This window comes from Haliotis rubra, unplaced genomic scaffold (assembly GCF_003918875.1).
Source record: "Haliotis rubra isolate DU_JTF1 unplaced genomic scaffold, ASM391887v1 Scf163, whole genome shotgun sequence".
Classification (NCBI taxonomy): Eukaryota; Metazoa; Mollusca; class Gastropoda; order Lepetellida; family Haliotidae; genus Haliotis; species Haliotis rubra.
Window position 1 is genome coordinate 1,701,024 of NW_025765592.1, and position 21,821 is coordinate 1,722,844.

General features: G+C 41.8%; 1 protein-coding gene across 1 annotated transcript in view; it reads right to left on the reverse strand.

The window, feature by feature from the left end:
* The window catches only part of LOC124271757 (vacuolar protein sorting-associated protein 35-like), a 114,088-nt gene that overhangs the window by 85,436 nt on the left and 6,831 nt on the right, over positions 1-21,821 (reverse strand). Inside the window, exons 2-7 of the mRNA XM_046706923.1 lie at positions 20,071-20,172; positions 10,448-10,544; positions 8,816-8,939; positions 2,013-2,195; positions 1,557-1,604; positions 818-989 (exon numbers count right to left, since the gene is read on the reverse strand). Of these exons, the coding sequence (XP_046562879.1) occupies positions 818-989; positions 1,557-1,604; positions 2,013-2,195; positions 8,816-8,939; positions 10,448-10,544; positions 20,071-20,172 (726 nt within the window). The remainder of the gene's footprint in view (positions 1-817; positions 990-1,556; positions 1,605-2,012; positions 2,196-8,815; positions 8,940-10,447; positions 10,545-20,070; positions 20,173-21,821) is intronic.

A 21,821-nucleotide genomic window follows, 5' to 3' on the forward strand; every position in this document is an offset into this window, starting at 1 on the left:
AGTACATATTGTTGTGCAACTGGGGCACAATGAATGCGGGTCTGCAGCAGATAACCTAAACCTACAACGAAAACAGGTTTTCATGAAATGTAAACAAACTGAACAATCACGTAAAACCGTGAATAAATAGTCAAATTACTAATAAATTTCAAACCATATTGTAGAAGGATACTCCCTGAAACGTTATAAAGGTAACTTATAGGGAAATAACTAAGTTATCAAAGGATATAGTGCCGTGTTGGAGTCACAGGTGCTCTCCCAACCATCCACTAGGGCGAAGAAGGAGAGAGTGAAGAGTGGGAAGACGGTTGGCGCCGTTTTCCCGCCAAAACCGAGAGGGAGACAACTCGTGGTGAGTAGTGATTTTACGTCTGCTTTTTTTAAGGGAGCTTCAAAAAGGAGATACAAGTGTTCCACTAACATTCGGGAAAGGACAAGCAATAATACATGAGTCAGGATAAGGAAAAATATGGGTTACTGGAGATCAATTCTATCACAAATTTTCACAGGGTCAGTTGAAAATATAAAAGTCAGGTGAGCTAAACAGGTACTGGATCACTTAGCACAAACTTTATAAACATCAAATATATTTCATATTCATACTTACCTTCCATTTATATATGGCATTCCTTTCTTTTTTATGCCATGAACATCAAGATCTGAGTACCATACATGTGGAATGTCTTTTGAAGATGGCATTGACAGAAGATGTTTATCAAAGTTTTTATCTTGAAATTTGTCAAATTACGAGTAAACCACTGATCTTAACATAAATTAAATAACAATGTAACATCTGATAATTGAATTAGTAGCAAACCTTTTTGTATTTTTCAACATGAATACACTCCAGCTGACTGAGGCGAACCAAGTTTGTTCCCACAAGGATACGAAGCTCCCTTCTTTCCTGTTCCCGACGCTCCCGGTCGCGAGAATGGCCCTGGTGTTGCATTCGAACCCACAGTTTGTTCATCTCAGCAAAGTTGAGCAAGATAAAGTCAATAGAATCATCAACAGTTCCACTTTCATGTTCTCCAGAACTGCAAAACATCAAAACAAAATCATTTTAAGTTGCTTTGTAAACATTGCATCACAACGTCCTGTAACTGATCTGAATTTCACCTGCTGGAATATCAGCATTATCAGTATAAAATTGTAACGGTAGAAAAAACAACACACGGCTATGACATCAACAGTTTCAAATATCAACATACAACCAACTACAAAAGATTGTCATTGTTGTTATATATGTTTTGTGTTGTTGACAAAACCAACAGCAGCAACACAATGGAGCTAACAATAACCCTTTTACTTGTTAACCACCAGTATCATGAAAGAACCATCTATCATAACCAACAATTTCAAACAAACAATTTACACTCAGGATTTCTGACTAGTCAACGAATGACACTAAGTAGTAGAGTGGCAAGTGTCTAATCAAACATACCTTAAGGCCCCTCCTCTGTGTCAGGCAAAACGTTTTTTGGTACACTGCAGTAGATAGTTACGCAGAAAAAGTCCTCTCAGTGGATGCTGCACACTCAGCAAAGTTGAGCAAGATAAAGTCAATAGAATCATCAACAGTTCCACTTTCATGTTCTCCAGAACTGCAAAACATCAAAACAAAATCATTTTAAGTTGCTTTGTAAACATTGCATCACAACGTCCTGTAACTGATCTGAATTTCACCTGCTGGAATATCAGCATTATCAGTATAAAATTGTAACGGTAGAAAAAACAACACACGGCTATGACATCAACAGTTTCAAATTATCAACATACAACCAACTACAAAAGATTGTCATTGTTGTTATATATGTTTTGTGTTGTTGACAAAACCAACAGCAGCAACACAATGGAGCTAACAATAACCCTTTTACTTGTTAACCACCAGTATCATGAAAGAACCATCTATCATAACCAACAATTTCAAACAAACAATTTACACTCAGGATTTCTGACTAGTCACCGAATGACACTAAGTAGTAGAGTGGCAAGTGTCTAATCAAACATACCTTGCGTCCTCCTCTGTGTCAGGCAAAACGTTTTTGGTACACTGCAGTAGATAGTTACGCAGAAAAAGTCCTCTCAGTGGATGCTGCACACCACGACACATTTCTACAAGATCCTTTAAAATGTCACGTCTAGATAGTTCATTTGCTTTGATATACACCACCCCAACAGTTATCAGCAGGTACCTGAAAATTGAAAGAAAAATGACATAATGTATTTTTATATAAAGAGAAAGATGAATGGTTTTTATTGCCAGTCAGCAACTGAACCCTGATCATATCATCTGAAGTCTTCGTAATTCATATGACTTTTTAACTGTCTCTATACTGACTAAGTGGTTGATGACAACATGTTTCAACGGTTCACTTTTTAAAAGTTCAATATCTAATCCTGATGCCCTCGCACATCAAACATTGGAGCCCCTAGTAATCTGTGATGTGGGGAAGGTTGTGGAATCCATCATGTCAGATAGGATAAGTATATAAACATACAATTTATAGTTAAAATTTCCAAATTTTTAAACTTATCCTATCTCACGGTATGTATTATCTGGTTGGACAGTGGGTAGCAGATTACCCTGTGTCAGATGTAAACAACCTTGAGGTTGGATTACACAAGGAGGCCTAGAGAAAGCACCAACTCGTGATGGGTTGCTTCTTATAAACCCCTTGGCTTACACGGCACAAAAACAAACAAAAAAAGTGGGCAGTCTCAAATTAATGTGGTTTTCAGCCACAACTTTTGTCAAAGCAACAGGATGCAGTTTGGCAAGTAGACCCCGCATCCCCACGATTTCTTAGAAAACCCCAGTGAATTAAAGTCTAAGACCTTAATCTGGACAGCCCTGCTTCCAAACCATCCCCCACAGACTGACTGACTGACTGACTGAGTTTGGTTTTACGCCGCTTTTAGCAATATTCCAGCAACATCACGGCGGGGGACACCAGAAATAGGCTTCACACATTGTGCCCATGTGGGGATTCGAACCCGGGTCTTCGGCCTGATGAGCCAACGCTTTAACCATTAGGCTACCCCACCGCCCCTCCCCCACAGACACACTGGAAGGCAGTGAAAGGGAAAACAGCCCGGTGCTCAACTTGTTTAATGTTCAGTACCAATCAATTGTCCAAATATGAGAAAGGAACGTAAGAGCGGAACGCTTCGAATACGTTATAGGTTATCGGATATCAACACTTCGCTGACGTAATTGCTCAGAGAGTAGAGGTCAACAAGTTGAATGTCAACCATCTCTGCACAAGTACTAGCCTCAGTCTATCGAGTCATGGGTGTGACAGTACTAACATGAACCAGTTAAGCCAGGTGAGGTGATCGGTGCCCAGATAAATAAAACCAAACAAGAAAAGATCAGATCAATATCTTTTATTGATATAAAAGTAGCAAGACCTAAGCGAAGGTAGGACTGCTCCTTCATCTGCGGTTATGGGCCAACAACAGTTGGACCAATGGACTCAACTGGTGAAGACCCTCCACATCACTGACAGACAGATCTGGGAGATAGTGGGAGGCGAAGACCGTGTCCAATTACCAGAAACAACCCTCCATGATGGTGTTAAGGGAACAACTGCTGTGAAGCGCCATCATGGAAGCCAAGGCTCTTGTCTCATGAGGGTTGGCTGTAGAACTCATCCAAAATGCCAGGGTGGTACATGAGGCTTCTGCAGATGAGGCTGTAGACAGAGGGATGAAGAGTCTCTTATTGGAGGCAGCAAGATACACCCGTAAAGCCCGGACAGGACATAGGGATAGATCCTTAATGTCATCAGGGCCTAGAATTGTGGTCAGTGGCGGAATGACAAAGAATCTGTCCGGATGTCCTGGGCAACTGCTTTTTTAAATCCAACCTCAAACCTTGGAAAACTTTGGCATGCCTTTTCCTCTCAAAATGCACCCGGTTGACGTCCAGTGCGTGAAGTTTGCGAGATGCTTTCCATGAGGAGAAAGGTCTTGAAAGTAACATGCTCAAAATCCTCCGCTGGAGCTCATATTCCTCTGAAGATGAGGTACTGGGTGTGGATCGGCCAGCCTTTGTACGTCGACAAACCAACCAGTGTCATCCCCTGCGTCATTCACAGCTTGAGTAGTATCTGAGGGAGTAGCGCCATTGGTAGAAACGCATATGCGTGGAGGCCTTCCCTAGGGATCGCTAGTGCGTCGTGTTGCCATGCCAGAGGATCCGGAATCAGGGACACGAACTTCGAAAGCTGAGTGTTGAGATCCACTGTCAGGCTCGACATCGGAAAACAGTGCGTCTGGAAGATCTGTAGATGCAACTTCCACTCTGTCCGGGATCGGGACAGTGAACTGGCAATGTCGTTCTTTATCCCTGAAATGTAATTTGCCTTGACCGTGATGTTCAAAGAACTGTTGAGCTGAATGAAGGAGCCCGTGGATACCATCTGGTTGATATACCACACTACTGCGGTATTGTCCAAACAAATTAGAAGGCTAGTTGACTGAAGAAGATGCTGCCAATGAGTTATCTCCAAAATGACTGCCCTGAACTCCAAGACGTTGATGTGACACGTTTGGTCTGTGGGAGACCACAGCCCTGCCACAAATCAGATGATGCACTGGAGCAAACGGCCTTAAAGAGACTCCGCCGTAAACATTCAATTTGTGCAACCACCATTGGAGATGGGATGGAGCTCCATGGGAAGAGAAATCAGCGCATGAGGGTCTGCCTATCCTGATGTGCGGACGCAGAAATAATTGTAGTGGCCATAGTTGAAACTGTCCCCTGAGAGTGAACGCTTGAGTTGAGGTCAACACTGATGTTCTTACCACTGACGGAGAGTTCTGGGTTGCGTGAGCGTTAGGGGTACCAATCGGTGAATCTTCAGGAACCGATCTCTGGGAACAAACAGTTTGTTGAGATTGGTGTTGAACGCTGCCCTGATGAATTGGAGACGGCACGTCAGGACTAGTTCCGACTTCTGTAAATTCACCAGCCAACCTAATTGGTGAAGAAGCTTTATCGTGAACCGCATGTGGAAAAGCAGAATCCACTGATATGTCTGCGCTTGAATGCAATCTTCCATGTATACTTTGAAAGCAATCCCTCTGCAGTGGAGAAATCGCTTGATTGGTTTTGTGACCCGTGTGAAAATTCCAAATGGGAGGACACGCCACTGATAGTGGATGCCCTCGTAGATGAAACGGAGAAACTTCTGGTGTTCGTGGAATATTGGCACCATGAAGTCGCCCGGCTTGATGATGGTACGTAGAAGCGCCACCGAGACCATCCAGAAGTGGGGAGGTTGTTGGAGGTATGTTGCATTGAATATCTTAATGCTGAAGATTTCCTGGGAACCAGAAAAATCGGAGAGTAAAATTGTGGATTGCTGGGAACGTAGTGAGCCGGGCTTTGCTATCGCAACGAGTCCTCCACCTGCTTACGCTGAAACTTCATGAGTTCAACTGAAACCTGAAGTTGTGTATCTTCCCCGACTTTAGTAGCTACCTCTCTGATGGACCCATTAAAGAGTGTGCGTCCAGACTAAGGCTGGTGAAACAAGTCCTCCCACGACATCAGATTCAATGGTCCCCTACGCCTGACAGCCGTCAGGTAGAAGAAAGAAACTGTGCAAGCTGATCCAATGCTGTCTGGAACTGCTCCTGCATCAAAACCATAGCTGCTCTAATGTAGGCCTGTTGAGGCGATGATGCATGCGCAACTGAAATGGCAACTCCCTAGCTTCTACCAGGAAGGGGGTGTATGTGCGTTGTTTGGTTCCTAACAAGGCAAGGTCATCATCAATTGGAGGCGATGTGACCAATGTAGCAAATCTGTGGTTATGTGCTGAGGCAAGATTAAAATGGGGAGCCGCAAAACCATTTTTCACCTTGCGTAAGTTGTTGAATGCCTGTTGAGTGATACACGGTCAAAGCGGGAAGGTGATGGACCCAAACTCCCCTGGGCGCATGTCAAAAGAAGAAAGTAGATCTGACGGAGACCTACTCCTAGGTAACATTAAGTTGTCCGCAATCCATGTTAACAGTTGGGGTGTCTCTACTGCATCTACACTAGCATCCAAGGTAGACAGACACTCTGAGGGAGGAGAAGGAGTGGCAGAGGGGAACGCCTCCTTCAATGAAGGTCCCAACGACGGTTCATTCAAACTCCCGATGAGTAGCAGTTGCATTGGGAGTCCCATGTCTCAAACAATTGAGTCAAAGTTGAAAGGCTGGGAACCACTGCTGTCTCCAGAAGGATCCCAAGAACCGGAATAATCGGACAGGATGATGTAGATGAAGTCATCACATGAGCTGAACCCGACAACGTAGAAGGTGTAGTAGATGGAAGTGAAGTCACACCTAGCTGGAGAGGGAGTGTGACCCTGACAGGCCGCGCTGAATCTGTAGATACCATTGAACTGGCAGTAGTAATCAAGATCGCTGAATGAGTGGGAAGCATCATGTTGTATGAGAGCACCGACTGGTATGAAACGTTGAATCCAAGTCAAGTGGTGCACAGGTCTGGAGTGCCGAACAGACGGGGAGCGGCACACTAGTCTGAAGCAAAGTGCCGCACCGGACAAAAGCAGCAAACTAGTTGAATCTAATGAAAGCGCTGAACTGAACTGAAGTGGCGCACTGGCTTGCATGACGAACCAATCAGAAGCTTAGGGAGTCTCTCAATTGACGAACTGTGTGAGAGCGCCGCACTGGAGTGAACACTTGACCCATACAATATCGGCGCAATAGAGGGAAGCGTAACACCAAATGGAAGAGGTGCACAAGGCGGAAACGCCCAACTGATAGGGATTGTTCAGCTGGGTATCATCACTGGAGTTTGAGGGATCGCCGTAGACAAGCTCGCAGTACAATAAGCCACTGTAGGTAAGTTAATAGCGGAGCCAAAAAATAGAGACACATTGCCAGCAGGCGCTGACATTGCTGTAATCGGTGCTTGAGAAATTGTCACTAAAACTGTCGGTCGGGACTGTGACGGCAAGGTATGAAGTACTACCACCCGAGGGGGGAGTCAGTCTGTCTTGATACTGGACTTGAAGTCTGTTGGCGTAAATTGTCGCTGAGGTCAGAATCAGATGCAGCATTGAGAAATTCTTTCTCCGATGATCAAATCAAATCAAATTATATATATTTGTATAGCGCAACATATCCAGAGTCCTGCTCATGTGCGCTTAGTCAAATGCTCGTTTGAAGAGGATGGTTTTGAGACAAGATCGGAAACTGTTGATATTTCCCGATTTTCTGACATTTTCAGGTAATCCATTCCAGAGTACAGCACCCGCTCTGCTAAATGTTCTGTCCCCGTATGTGATGGTGATGAACGGCGAGCTGTTTTGCATGGACGATCTCGTTTAAAATGTTTGGACGATGATGGACCATCGGAAGGCCTCTGACGGTCCCTGTCTGCCACTCATCTTGTGCCTACTCTATGATAAGCAGTGAAAACTTAACATCGTCTAAACTGGCACAATATGAGCAAAGGCGGGACCAGTCACACCATCCAATACAGCCAACACAGAGAGTGTGAGGGTCAGAGGCAGAAAAATTACTTCTGCATTTGTCACAGTGTTTTCTCTTCCTAAGGGATCAATTACTTTTCCCCATAATGAACAATAGAGACGAGTGGCACGCAGAGCAAAACACACGTCCACCTCTGTGGGCGACAAGAAAGAGAATGACAGTAGTGGGACGTCACGTGATCATCTGAGCGTTTAGCACACTTCACAGAGATGATGGACAGGTCCAGCTATAGGAGCGGGGGGAGTGATTGGGTGGGAGAGAGGCCAGAAGGTTTGATTTACCATAGCCTACAGCACGTTTCCACGCCATGGTCGAAGTAGAGAGAGAAGTGCATACTGTGAGATAGGATAAGTTTAAAAAATACCTCTTTTGCAAGTGATTTTAAAGACCCATACCACTATGGCCCAGTCATGTATCTCATGGATCATATGTGCTACTGAGAGTTGTTTTTTGCACAAAGAAGTCGTTTTCTGTTCTTTTTTTGACATTTCATTTTTTATTCCAATGATTGGTCTATGTGATTATTATTTACATATTTGTTAGGCAGGTTAGTTATCAATATCAGTCATTTTATCAAAAACAAGTGTTTGCCACTAAAATGGCAATGTCCCCCGCCGCTAAAGAATGGAATATTTATAACATATTTACTTCTTTTTATTTTTTGGTCACATACAACATGCATGAAATCACTGGTGTCTGCATAATCCCCCAATGTAGGCTGTCATCAAGTTTGGACACATTGGGTACAACATTGGGTACCACAGTTCATGAGATATCGCGTTAACAAGAGTTTGAAAAGTGGTCACCCAAATCGACTGTTGGTGACTCTTGAAAATGAACAAGGTCAAGGTCACCCAAGCGTTAACAAGACGGATGGATGGATGTACGTACGGACGCCGCTGAATTCACAGTCCACAAATCTAGCCATTCCACTTTAAGGACAAATTTCTATCAAAGCAAAATGATTTGGGGTATTTCAGAAAACAACCACCACAGTCCCATGTCTCTAAATGAGGAAGTTATATACAATTTGTGCTCCATAATATCATTTTCAGTACATTCTGTAAAATACAATTTTGTCACTTTTGAATACAAATGATATTGTGATAAGCCTTTCGGAAACTCAAGTATACCCTATGCTTGAAAAAGTTGCCAGATAATATATAGGAAGTGCAAAAGTAGAAACCCCTTCACACGTATGTGGCAATGGCTTTTTAATTCAAACACTGCAAGTAATCCCTTTTTCAAGCATTATTACAAGCTAGCTCAATGAACTCATCCTGTTACTCACAATCGGGGAACAATGTTTCCTGCATACTGGACAAGCTCATACAAGTCAGCCACCTTGCGTCCTCTCTGAAATTCCTCCACCAGATACACTTCCAGATGACGAAGTTCATCCGAAATGGCCATGTCTGGCAAATGTTGAGGATATAACAACAGAAATGAAACAATCATGAAAAACTCATATCTTCCACTAATGATATGTTCCAACAAAATGTCCAAAGTTCCTTAATTAGTATCCACCTAAAGGCATGAGTTCACGGCTAAAATGGTATCTGTGCAAAGTTTGGTGAAGAAATTGAATAGACCTGCGAGTTATACTAGGAAAACATATCTCTTATCTTGGCTGACCTTAGACACCAGAAACATATAACATCAAAATATTCCAAAACAGCAAAAGGCACCAGCTGATGGCAAGGCAAGTGTCTTTCTCACATCATAATACAATTTACAGTTTCCTAAGCTCAGTAACTGACAGCTTTTTAAGTGGTTCTCAATATGACAATCACCTTATACATGATGAATGTAAGCAGTCTTGTAACATATTTGTCATCAAAACATCTAGAAATACTAATCACTGTGAAATGTTTAACCTTTGCACTAATATCTCTACAGGTCATACAACAATACAACAGTAAGCTATTATCACTACAGTAATTTTAAACACAAATAATAACAATAAAACAAGAAGACATGGTCATCAATATCCCCCGCCACAGTGTTCTGTTCCTATTTGGTTCCTTTTTAAAAACCCACCACAATATTTATGTTCTGAAAACACATGCCACATTTGGTTTCCCTTCTATAACGGTTACTGAGAAAATCTGTTCCCATTGAGGATACCGTGCACTTAGTCAAGAAACGCATGACAGGGGACATAACTCTGTAAACACATCATAACAAGGTTTCCTTTAACCCCATCAAGGCATTCATGTCCTGAAAACACATACCTATAACAGTTTTTAAAGAAAATCTGTCCCTATCATCTCAGATGGACAGATGTCCGCCCCCCACTTCGTGACATGATTAAACTAAGAATACCACAATTAAAACATAACATCTCTATATTTTAGTTTTTCTTTTATGATCTTCATTTTAAATAGGAATTGCTGTCAAACTGCAGATGCAGGTTTCAAATAACATCAGTATTGTTTAACAAAAGAATTGATATCTACTTATTAGTTATCCTGACAAGGAACAAATCCTGAAACCACTTCATTAACAAAATTGAATATTGACATACAAATGTCCACTGTTAAAGTGTCAGCAAGTATTTGTAAAAACCATAAGCAGCCAAAGAAGTCCCAATAGCAAAACCGCCATTTCTAGAAATCATTAAACAGGTGAAAAATAATGAAGTTATATAATCCTACCCAAAGACACTTCACATGACCCAATACCTGAATATACCAATGAGGCCACAAAGCACTTGCTGGTTATCCATCTTACTGCCCGCCCTTGTAGTGTACTGGCGGTTTGTTTGGAATTCACTTAACCATACTAATACAGCATGTACAGACAACCTCAATACAACATTATTTATACTAAGCACTGTTTCCTGAAGTATACTTCATCAAAAACCATACATGAAAATGGCAGGTTTAAATAACTTTATCCAAAGTTCAAGTTTGAAGGATACAACATTCATAGTAGCTCTTTGGTGACAACATAGATGTCCGGAGTTCTCCTAGCATTGATGATGCATGCTTCAGGCCATCCATCAGTTTTCCCTTGTCCTGTGGAAAAATCACAAAGCGGATTATAATGTGCAAAGGAAAAAAAATATTCGCTACCTTACAGGACTCGATTAAAAGAAAATTAAACCTACTTGCACCTAGTGCAACCTAAAGAAATAATTTTTTTGCACTGGACAAAAACAGGTTGCACCTGCTGCTCATTATAAATTTATACATACTGCTTGAGTTTTGGTATTGATGATTAAGAACATTAGTTTAATGAAATTATTCTAGGTCTGATGAAGATCATTTTAACATAGTTTATGAAATTTCATGACTGAAACAGTAACATCAATCCCATCACTGCTTGTGTCGTCATCAGACACACTGCTCCAAACCAGTTCCTTATATGTAGCAAGAGACCCATGAAGATCAGGGTTAGAAATGTTCAGCAACCCATGCTTGTCCGGTGGTCATGCTTGCTGACTTGGTTGACGTGTCATCGTATCCCCATTGCATAGATCGATGCTCATGCTGTTGATCACTGGATTGTCTGGTCCAGACTCAATTATTACAGAATGCTGCCATATATAGCTGGAATATTGCTGAGAGTGACGTTAAACAACAAACTAACCAAATGCAGTACAGAGAAAAGTAAGCAATCCTAAAGCACACACAAATAGAAATAACAACATTAACATCTTGTATGATTATGTCAGGATAATTTTACAGAGTTGATACCTTGGGATGTTGCATTCAGCAGTTTCAAGTTGCACAAGTGCAAATTCTAAATGCTTAAATTGAGCCCAGCCCTAGGTTATGAAAGATAAAAATAGAAGGGTAAACAGAGCATTGTCAAAGGGCCAACAATCCCGCAAGAGAAAGATAGAATTCTCTTACTGAAAGCTATTATTTACCTATTGCAACCTGTGAGGTCTTGGTTAAGAGATGGTATGGAGTACATTCTGAAAACTAGGGCTTTAGCTATTGCTGACTGATTCTTGGGTACAACCTCTGGGAGAGAACTCTGTGATGGTACTCCAGTTTGGATTATGAGTGAGTGAAGAGATATCAATGGCATGTAACTACAAAACTCTGGCTTGCCTAAGAAAGTCTGGGCAGCTTTGATGAATGGCATTATGCAAATATGCATCCTGTAAATCCAGACCTATTGCCCACGCTCCTAACCTGAGAGAGGGCCTTATGTGTCCATTTCAAATTTTTGGAGACATCCTAGATCATTTCTACTGAGTACCTTGAGATCTATAATTATGTACATTTCAAATAGAATAGATAAAATTGATGCTTGTATCTGGTCTTTACAGCTTCTAGTAACAAGTGTTACCAAGGTAAGTTCAATAGGACTTGGAGAAATTTGGGATGCTGGTAAATAGCTACTTCCTTTCCCTCAACTGCTATCCTTGGATGTTAGTTGGAAATTGGAATCATCCTTGGCATTGGAACACTGCCAACATGATCTACCTTTCTAGGAGGGAGCACTATCCTGTTCCGACTTATTGTCTTCTCGCCGGATCCTGTCTCTCATGTTCTGCAGGACTTTCTAGCTTATAGGGAGATAGTGGAAGACTGGATGGAACTTCTAATAAGTGCCCCTGATACCGTCATCAATTAATGAATCAAGTTAACTGTAGAAGAACACTTTAGATGCAAGAGGCTACGATAAGATTGATTTTCCTATGAAGAGATGTCTTTAAGAAAACACAACTTCCAAGCTTCAGCAGATGATGCACATGATGCACATGATGTCGAATTTCATGACAACATTAAATATTTAAACTGCATGTCTGATAGTGAATTACACCGATCACATCTAGAATCCACAATACACACAACTTATCTGCATTTATAACAACATACATGAGGATCCATGAGAATTTGTTAACATCCACAGTCTGAACAAAGTTGAGTAGGTTCCATTTCCAGGACAATCACAAAACACTTAAGTCAAACAAATCCTTAACAAGAAATATCGGCTATGATGAAATAGAGGTAGTGCATTTGGAGGAAATGGATTGAGCACTACAATGTAAACATATAATAAATTTCACTCATGGGATATAATTGGGTGTTAGGGGGCAATAAAAATATAACAATAATTATCGTTGTTAGTAATGCATAGGATTCTGATTCAAAGCCTAATTCGAATTATTTGGCTTGTCACGTCACTCACAACTCTTCAGGTTTTCAGCAGAAGTCCTCTTCACTATTCATGATTAGTTTTGCCTTCTGCACAAGTACACAGCTGGAAAACCTCACTTCTTTCCAAAATCAAAATTCTAGATTCAGCACATTGGAGAGGTAGGTGGGTTTTAATCTTTATGTAATATAGGTTGAATTTACTGAATTATTTCTAATGCTAACTATGTTCATATAATTCATGGGAATACACTAAATCTATTACATCAGTGCTGGAATATACCAGAACAACTGGCGTCATCTGACATCTAGTAACCTAAAGGATGGATGAAGAACTTTCTGAGAAAACATATACTTTTGATACTTTCAAATTTAATCTTATTGAAGACATTTTCTCTCTTTGGATACTTGATAGACCCTTAAAACACATACATTAGGTGGTCCAAATAGGAAATAATTGTCAAAGGGCAACATCAGATTCACTGTTCTGAGTGAGTTTAGTTTTACGCCGCTTTTAGCAATATTCCAGAAATATCACGGAGGGGAACACCAGAAATGGGCTTAACACATTGTACCCATGTGGGGAATTGATCCTGGGTCTTCAATGTGACGAGCGAACACTTTAACCACTTGGCTACCCCACCGCCCAAAAATTCATAGTAGTTTGTTAGAGTACCATGAATTCTGTGGCCAATTCCCATTTGAAGACATCATCCTCTGAACTTCAATTGACAGTCTATCTTAACTGGGATGTTTATTACCTCATCTGGTAAATATGAAATGTTAAAAGGAATAACCCTGAAGCTTCAGGTAGTCAATATGGGCTCCCCTTCCCAAGTGGGATGTGTTGAGGATGTGTTGAGGTGCCGAATACCCAGAAGCTTCAGGTAGTCAATATGGGCTCCCCTTCCCAAGTGGGATGTGTTGAGGATGTGTTGAGGTGCCGGAATACCCAGAAACTTCAGGTAGTCAATATGGGCTCCCCTTCCCAAGTGGGATGTGTTGAGGTGCCGGAATACCCTAAAGCTTCAGGTAGTCAATATGGGCTCCCCTTCCCAAGTGGGATGTGTTGAGGATGTGTTGAGGTGCCGGAATACCCAGAAACTTCAGGTAGTCAATATGGGCTATCCTTCCCAAGTGGGATGTGTTGAGGATGTGTTGAGGTGCCGGAATACCCTGAAGCTTCAGGTAGTCAATATGGGCTCCCCTTCCCAAGTGGGATGTGTTGAGGATGTGTTGAGGTGCCGGAATACCCAGAAACTTCAGGTAGTCAATATGGGCTCCCCTTCCCAAGTGGGATGTGTTGAGGTGCCGGAATACCCTAAAGCTTCAGGTAGTCAATATGGGCTCCCCTTCCCAAGTGGGATGTGTTGAGGATGTGTTGAGGTGCCGGAATACCCAGAAACTTCAGGTAGTCAATATGGGCTATCCTTCCCAAGTGGGATGTGTTGAGGATGTGTTGAGGTGCCGGAATATCCCTGAAGCTTCAGGCAGTCAATATGGGCTCCCCTTCCCAAGTGGGATGTGTTGAGGATGTGTTGAGGTGCTTGAATACCCAGAAGATTCAGGTAGTCAATTTGGGCTCCCCTTCCCAAGTGGGATGTGTTGAGGATGTGTTGAGGTGCCCGAATACCCTAAAGCTTCAGGAAGTCAATTTGGGCTCCCCTTCCCAAGTGGGATGTGTTGAGGATGTGTTGAGGTGCCCGAATACCCAGAAACTTCAGGTAGTCAATATGGGCTATCCTTCCCAAGTGGGATGTGTTGAGGATGTGTTGAGGTGCCGGAATATCCCTGAAGCTTCAGGCAGTCAATATGGGCTCCCCTTCCCAAGTGGGATGTGTTGAGGATGTGTTGAGGTGCTTGAATACCCAGAAGATTCAGGTAGTCAATTTGGGCTCCCCTTCCCAAGTGGGATGTGTTGAGGATGTGTTGAGGTGCCGGAATACCCTAAAGCTTCAGGTAGTCAATATGGGCTATCCTTCCCAAGTGGGATGTGTTGAGGTGCCCGAATACCCTAAAGCTTCAGGTAGTCAATTTGGGCTCCCCTTCCCAAGTGGGATGTGTTGAGGATGTGTTGAGGATGTGTTGAGGTGCCGGAATACCCAGAAACTTCAGGTAGTCAATATGGGCTCCCCTTCCCAAGTGATATGTGTTGAGGTGCTCGAATACCCTAAAGCTTCAGGTAGTCAATTTGGGCTCCCCTTCCCAAGTGGGATGTGTTGAGGATGTGTTGAGGTGCCGGAATACCCAGAAACTTCAGGTAGTCAATATGGGCTCCCCTTCCCAAGTGATATGTGTTGAGGTGCTCGAATACCCTGAAGCTTCAGGTAGTCAATATGGGCTCCCCTTCCCAAGTTGGATGTGTTGAGGATGTGTTGAGGTGCCGGAATACCCAGAAACTTCAGGTAGTCAATATGGGCTATCCTTCCCAAGTGGGATGTGTTGAGGTGCCCGAATACCCTAAAGCTTCAGGTAGTCAATTTGGGCTCCCCTTCCCAAGTGGGATGTGTTGAGGATGTGTTGAGGTGCCGGAATACCCAGAAACTTCAGGTAGTCAATATGGGCTCCCCTTCCCAAGTGATATGTGTTGAGGTGCTCGAATACCCTGAAGCTTCAGGTAGTCAATATGGGCTCCCCTTCCCAAGTTGGATGTGTTGAGGTGCTGGAATACCCAGAAGATTTAGGTAGTCAATTTGGGCTTCCCTTCCCAAGTGGGATGTGTTGAGGATGTGTTGAGGTGCCCGAATACCCTAAAGCTTCAGGTAGTCAATTTGGGCTATCCTTCCCAAGTGGGATGTGTTGAGGATGTGTTGAGGTGCCGGAATACCCTAAAGCTTCAGGTAGTCAATATGGGCTATCCTTCCCAAGTGGGATGTGTTGAGGATGTGTTGAGGTGCCGGAATACTCAGAAGCTTCAGGCAGTCAATATGGGCTCCCCTTCCCAAGTTGGATGTGTTGAGGTTCCGGAATACCCTAAAGCTTCAGGTAGTCAATATGGGCTATCCTTCTCAAGTGGGATGTGTTCAGGATGTGTTGAGGTGACAAAATACCAATGGGTTTCCTTTGAAAAGTTCTGTTTCAATGTCCACTACTTGAGATCCTCCATCTGGCTTGTCAAAATGGTGTTATAAAAATCCACACTTAAAGTCCTTAGACACATTGTACCCATGTGAGGAATCGAACTCAGGTCGCAAGGGAATGCTTTAACCACCAGGCTACCCCATCGCCCCACATGTTAATGGAAAGACAAGATGCTGTATTTGATACTGACAATTACAGAATCTCTTGTGGAGATGAAGTGACACTTCTTGGTGCTATGCCTGCCTTCTTCAAGGCCACTTGTGCCTCTGTGTAAGGTACAACCTCAGACAGGGATCACACGGTATCCACTGTCTTCATTAGAGCTGTGACGATATATCGTAGTATCGATAATCATGATACTTTATCTGACAATAAATACATCGATACGTTTTTTCGTATCGTGATATGTATCGTTGACCTTAAACTTGTTAATTTTCATTAGATATTTATGTCAAACTTTCTAGCTATTAACATATAATTTTTTAATGAAAATAACTAAAGAAAGCATATCGTGATATGCATCGAATCGAATTGTATCATTTCAAGATATCGCGATACGTATCGTATCGTGAAATGTCTGTATCGTCACACCACTAGTCTTCATTGCCAAGCCTTTCTTCTTAATCTTTTTCCAAAACTTCTGCTTAGGGGATTTAGCTTATGGGACAATCTTGTCTCTCCATAGAGCACTTCTGCAATCTAAATTTCCAGCATAGCCTGTAGAGATGTACACTTATGTGTCTACACCTCTTGCATGAGTAACATTTGACATTTGTGGCCTCAGTGCCAGGCTGATCCCAAAACTGACCTAGCAAGATGACAACACAGAACTAAGTAATAATTCCTCAAAGAAATTCCCTAACTTTTTGCTGGATCACAGGATGATAACAATCCCAGTCTTAAGAACTTTTACAACAGCTCACACAGGCAGTAATGTTTTTTTCACCTTGCTCATGTGCTGAAGGAAAGGGTAGCAAGATACTATAACCTTAATTATGGGCTGTCGTGGGTGAAGAGGACTTTTGATCACAAGCTCGGTTACGTGAATTATGCATTGATATGTTGTAAAATCCCTGAAAATTTCAGGGATTTTATAAAATTCCTGATTCATTCGGTGGTTTCACAAAATCCCTGGGATTCCTAGGGATTGAACAAAATCCCTGAAAATCACAATTTTTTTTACATATTCCCTGATATGAATGTATCGCTTTCTCAGTGTTTGTTTTGACAATACTGCTTGTAAATATTGCATGTGTATACAGTAACCAAAGAAAGTTGACAATACTCAAGTCGTCCTGTCTCCAGTGTCAGCAAAAGGAAAGAGGACCACAACGAAAGGGGCTGTTGTAGAGCCAATTTTGTCTAAGAACTTTGCTTCTCGTGCACAGGTTGACTCGATCGATATGCAATCCATGTCTCAATGTCAACTCAAATGGATCATGCATTGTCAGGATCATCTCACTAAGTTCTGTGTACTCAAGACCTCTAACGTCAAATCGAGCAACAGAAGTGGCTTACCAGTTGTTAGATATGTTTCTGTTCATTGGGGCACCTGCTATTCTACAAAGTGACAATGGATCTGAGTTCACAGCCAAGATCATTGATGAACTTTCCCATTTTTGGCCTGATCTAACCATTATCCATGGTAAGCCCGTCATCCTCAATCTCAAGGTTCTGCTGAGCGTGCAAATTGTGATGTGAAGGATATGCTTTCTGCCTGGTTAGCTGAACACAAGACAACGGATTGGACCATGAGCTTGAAGTTCCTCCAGTTCCAGAATTCCATAGGAGTTGTAATGGACATTACTGACAACGGAATGTACACACTTGCTGTAAAAGCCGGTGTCTTGTGTGGAAAGTATTTACGCAACCAGTTTAATGTGTGTGCCACATCTCTCTACACTATTGCAGATATGTCGACTGAGAAACTTGTATCGCTGAATTCTGCAGTCCAGTCAGAGTCTGTATGTGGTGGACAAGATTTTGTGAAATGTAACTGTAGTGGCACAAAAAGATGTCAGACCCAAACATACAAATGTTACAAGGCTGGTGATATGTCTAACTCGTGATGTCACTCTTCCCTCTCTTGCAGAAACAAATGTTGATACATATGAGTGTGTTTGACTGACGTGACTTTGTTTCAAAAAGATATCACAGAAGGTACTCTGATCCATTGCATGAGTATGGCAATTGAACACGGATGCAACATCTGATAGTTATAGATATTGTTTTTGATAGTCATGTTGAATTATTTGATATTTTTTATAACATATTTATGCAACTATTTTCATGTCAATGCAGAAAAAAAGTTTTTTTGATTTTTGACACGTTTTTGTCTTTACGTACAAGATGTATTGTCAAAACAAACACTGAAAATGCGATATATTCATTTCAGGGAATATGTAAAAGAAATGGTAGTTTCAGACAGATGAGTTAACAGTGATGAACAATGTTGATTGGGTTGCTGGGCAGAACAGAAGGTTACAAACCCTGGCTGCCATGGTGAGAAGGGGAGGTATGACAATGAGCAGGCGAGTGGACATCGTGCAATGTAAGTGCACAAAACTATCAAGGCTATCACGCGTAGGAGGTGACAGACAGGTGCTTGTACCACGACAGTAGGTGATGGTGCTTTGGGGATGTATGAAGTTGAGCATACACAGGATTAGGAACTACCACCCAAACACAATCTCAGTGAGCACGTGTCACCAAGGACATCAATATGTACTACAAACAAAAAGTATAGGAACACCCTAAAATTTGATAGTCATAAATAAACTGAAACGTGGTGAGGTCATTTATACTCTTACTTAAATGCAACTTTTTGTGTGCTTAATGGGCACTTGGAACATCCAGTGAAGAAACTGATTTGTTGAGTTTGAGTGAAATGAAACAATGTCAAACACAAGCAAAAAACAAAGGTACTGAAACACAACAGCACTGTGTTTGACTCAAACGTCCAAACACACCAGCACTGTGTTTGATTCAAACGTCCAAACACAACAGCTTAGTGCATGTGGAAGACAGACTTCCCATGCAGCTTGTGGCAATGTTTCCTTTAAAACAAGGTTACAGAATGGTGAATCCATAAGAAGTGTTGCTCGCCGTCTTCAGGTGTGTCCCTCTGTCATTCACTGACTGAGGGACAGATTCCAGGCCGCTGGTAGAGTAGAGGACAGGTCCAGCTCTGGAAGACCCAGACCCAAGGGCATATGACCGATATGTTGTACTCTAAGCCCTTCTGAACTAATTCACAACTGCCAGTGTCCAGTTGCCACAAGCTGCTTGGGAAGTCTGTCTTCCACATGCACTAGGTTGTTGTGTTTGGGCATTTGAATCAAACATGGTGCTAGTGTGTTTCAGCACCCTTGTTTTTCGCTGTTTTTGACATTGTTTCATTTCACTCAAACATGTCGTTTAAAGTGCCCATTGAGCACACAAAAAGTTGCATTCACCTTAGAGTATAAATGACATCACCATGTTTAAGTCTATATGACTATCAAAATACAGGGTGTTCCCATACTTTTGTTTGTAGTATATGTTATGCTGAAAAAAAAAAAGCCAACTTTGACGTGAGTTTGAGGCATCAAAGGCATTAAATCATGAATATCTGACAGATTCACCAACAGTTTTATAAACTATATATCAAGCCATGAGTCAAGACAAATGCAATATGATTACCATGGCATGAACATATACTGAGTTATGGGGACAACACAAAGTTAAAGCGGTAACAAACTATTGAAATAATAATAATAATAATGCTAATTTTTGCGCCTAGAATCAAACACGATGTTTCTCTCTGGCGTTACATTATTACCCTGACGGAATTGTACTTTCAAAAGCTGCTACTAAGCGCTAAGCGCGACCGTATAGGTCCGTACATCCGCATTTCAGGTACCCATTTTGAACAGCTGGGTGGACTGAGTGCAATGTGGACGAAGTGCCTTGCCCAGGGACACAACACAGTATGAGACCCAGGTCACAAATGTTGGTGTCTCCACCAGGATTCAAACCCGGGGCTTTGGCGTGAGAGGCCAGCAAGCTAACCACTACACCACCGTGCTCCATATGGGAAGGATATACCAGAGAAAAAAGGGTCTCAACTGTGTAAGTTCAAAAACTCAATGTAAACAATCCAATACACATCTGACTGGCAGACAGAGAAGAATTTGAGGTTGCACCGGCCAAGGTAGATAACTCAGGGTACAGTAGCATGGACTTCATCTGTTTGCCTGTTCCTGTACTATATATTAGGTCAAGTTAGGGTTGCAAGAAAAAAACTAATTTTTGTAATATATATGTCCTTGTATATTTCCACTTCATATATAATGTACTCTATACTCACTAGACAGCGGATCATTTGAAAAGCCTGATTCTTGACGACATTTGTGGCTTCCTCGAGGAGCTTCTCTTGCTCCTCCTGTGGAGACAATTGTGGTGTTGATGGCTGTAATATACAAGGACATCGTGAGGGCTACATATATACAAGGACATTGTAAGGGCTAGTACAAGTATACAAGGACATTGTGAGGGCTACAGATATAATAGGACACTGAGGACTACACATATACAAGGACATTGTGAGGGCTACAAATGTATTAGGACATTGTGAGGGCTACAAGTATACAAGGACATTGTGAGTGCTACAAATGTATGAGGACATTGTGAGGGCTACAAGTATACAAGGACATTGTGAGTGCTACAAATGTACGAGGACATTGTGAGGGCTACAAGAGTACAAGGACATTGTGAGGGCAACAAATGTACAAGGACATTGTGAGGGCTACAAGTATACAAGGACATTGTGAGGGCTACAAGTATACAAGGACATTGTGAGGGCTACAAATGTACCAGGACATTGTGAGGGCTACAAATATACAAAGACATTGTGAGGACTACAAATGTACAAGGACATTGTGAGGGCTACAAATGTACAAGGACATTTGAGGGCTACAAATATACAAAGACATTGTGAGGACTACAAATGTACAAGGACATTGTGAGGGCTACAAATGTACAAGGACATTTGAGGGCTACAGATATACAAGGACATTGTGAGGGCTACAGATATACAAGGACATTGTGAGGGCTACAAATGTACAAGGACATTGTGATGGCTACAAGTATACAAGGACACAGAGGACTACACATATACATGTACAAGGACATTGTGAGGGCTACAAATGTACAAGGACATTGTGAGGGCTACAGATATACAAGGACACTGAGGACTACACATATACAAGGACATTGTGAGGGCTACAAATGTACAAGGACATAGTGAGGGCTACAAGTATACAAGGACATTGTGAGTGCTACAAATATACAAGGACATTGTAAGGGCAACAAATATACAAGGACATTGTGAGGGCTACAAATGTACAAGGACATTTGAGGGCTACAGATATACAAGGACATTGTGAGGGCTACAGATATACAAGGACATTGTGAGGGCTTCAAATATACAAGGACATTGTGAGGGCTACAGATATACATGGACATTGTGAGGGCTACAAATGTACAAGGACATTTGAGGGCTACAGATATACAAGGACATTGTGAGAGCTACTGATATACAAGGACATTGTGAGGGCTACAGATATACAAGGACATTGTGAGGGCTACAGATATACAAGAGAGAGAGACTCAAAGGGGGTCTAAGATTATGAAGACTCACCACACATCTTGTAACTATGAATTAAAGGTTCACTGCTATCAACCAGGGCTCACCACACATCTTGTAACTATGAATTAATCTTAGGTTCACTGCTATCAACCAGATGCTTAACAATCTAAGACTGGAGAAACACATAACAAAATGATGGACTAGCTCCCAAATGATCCAAACATTAATGTCAAAATTTTGCTCATCTGCAGTAACTACATGGAAAATTCAATATTGAAACTGAAAGGTATGTTGTTCCAACAGTACAATGCACATGTAGACAAGTATTTTGTTCCAGTTGCAGTAAATGCATGACTGTGGCTTTTACCAAATTAAACATCCTCCAAATTCACGAAATGAAGATCACTAGACATTTAATATTATTTACCTCTTCAAAAACATGAATTTTTTTTGGTCAAACATGTATTTTC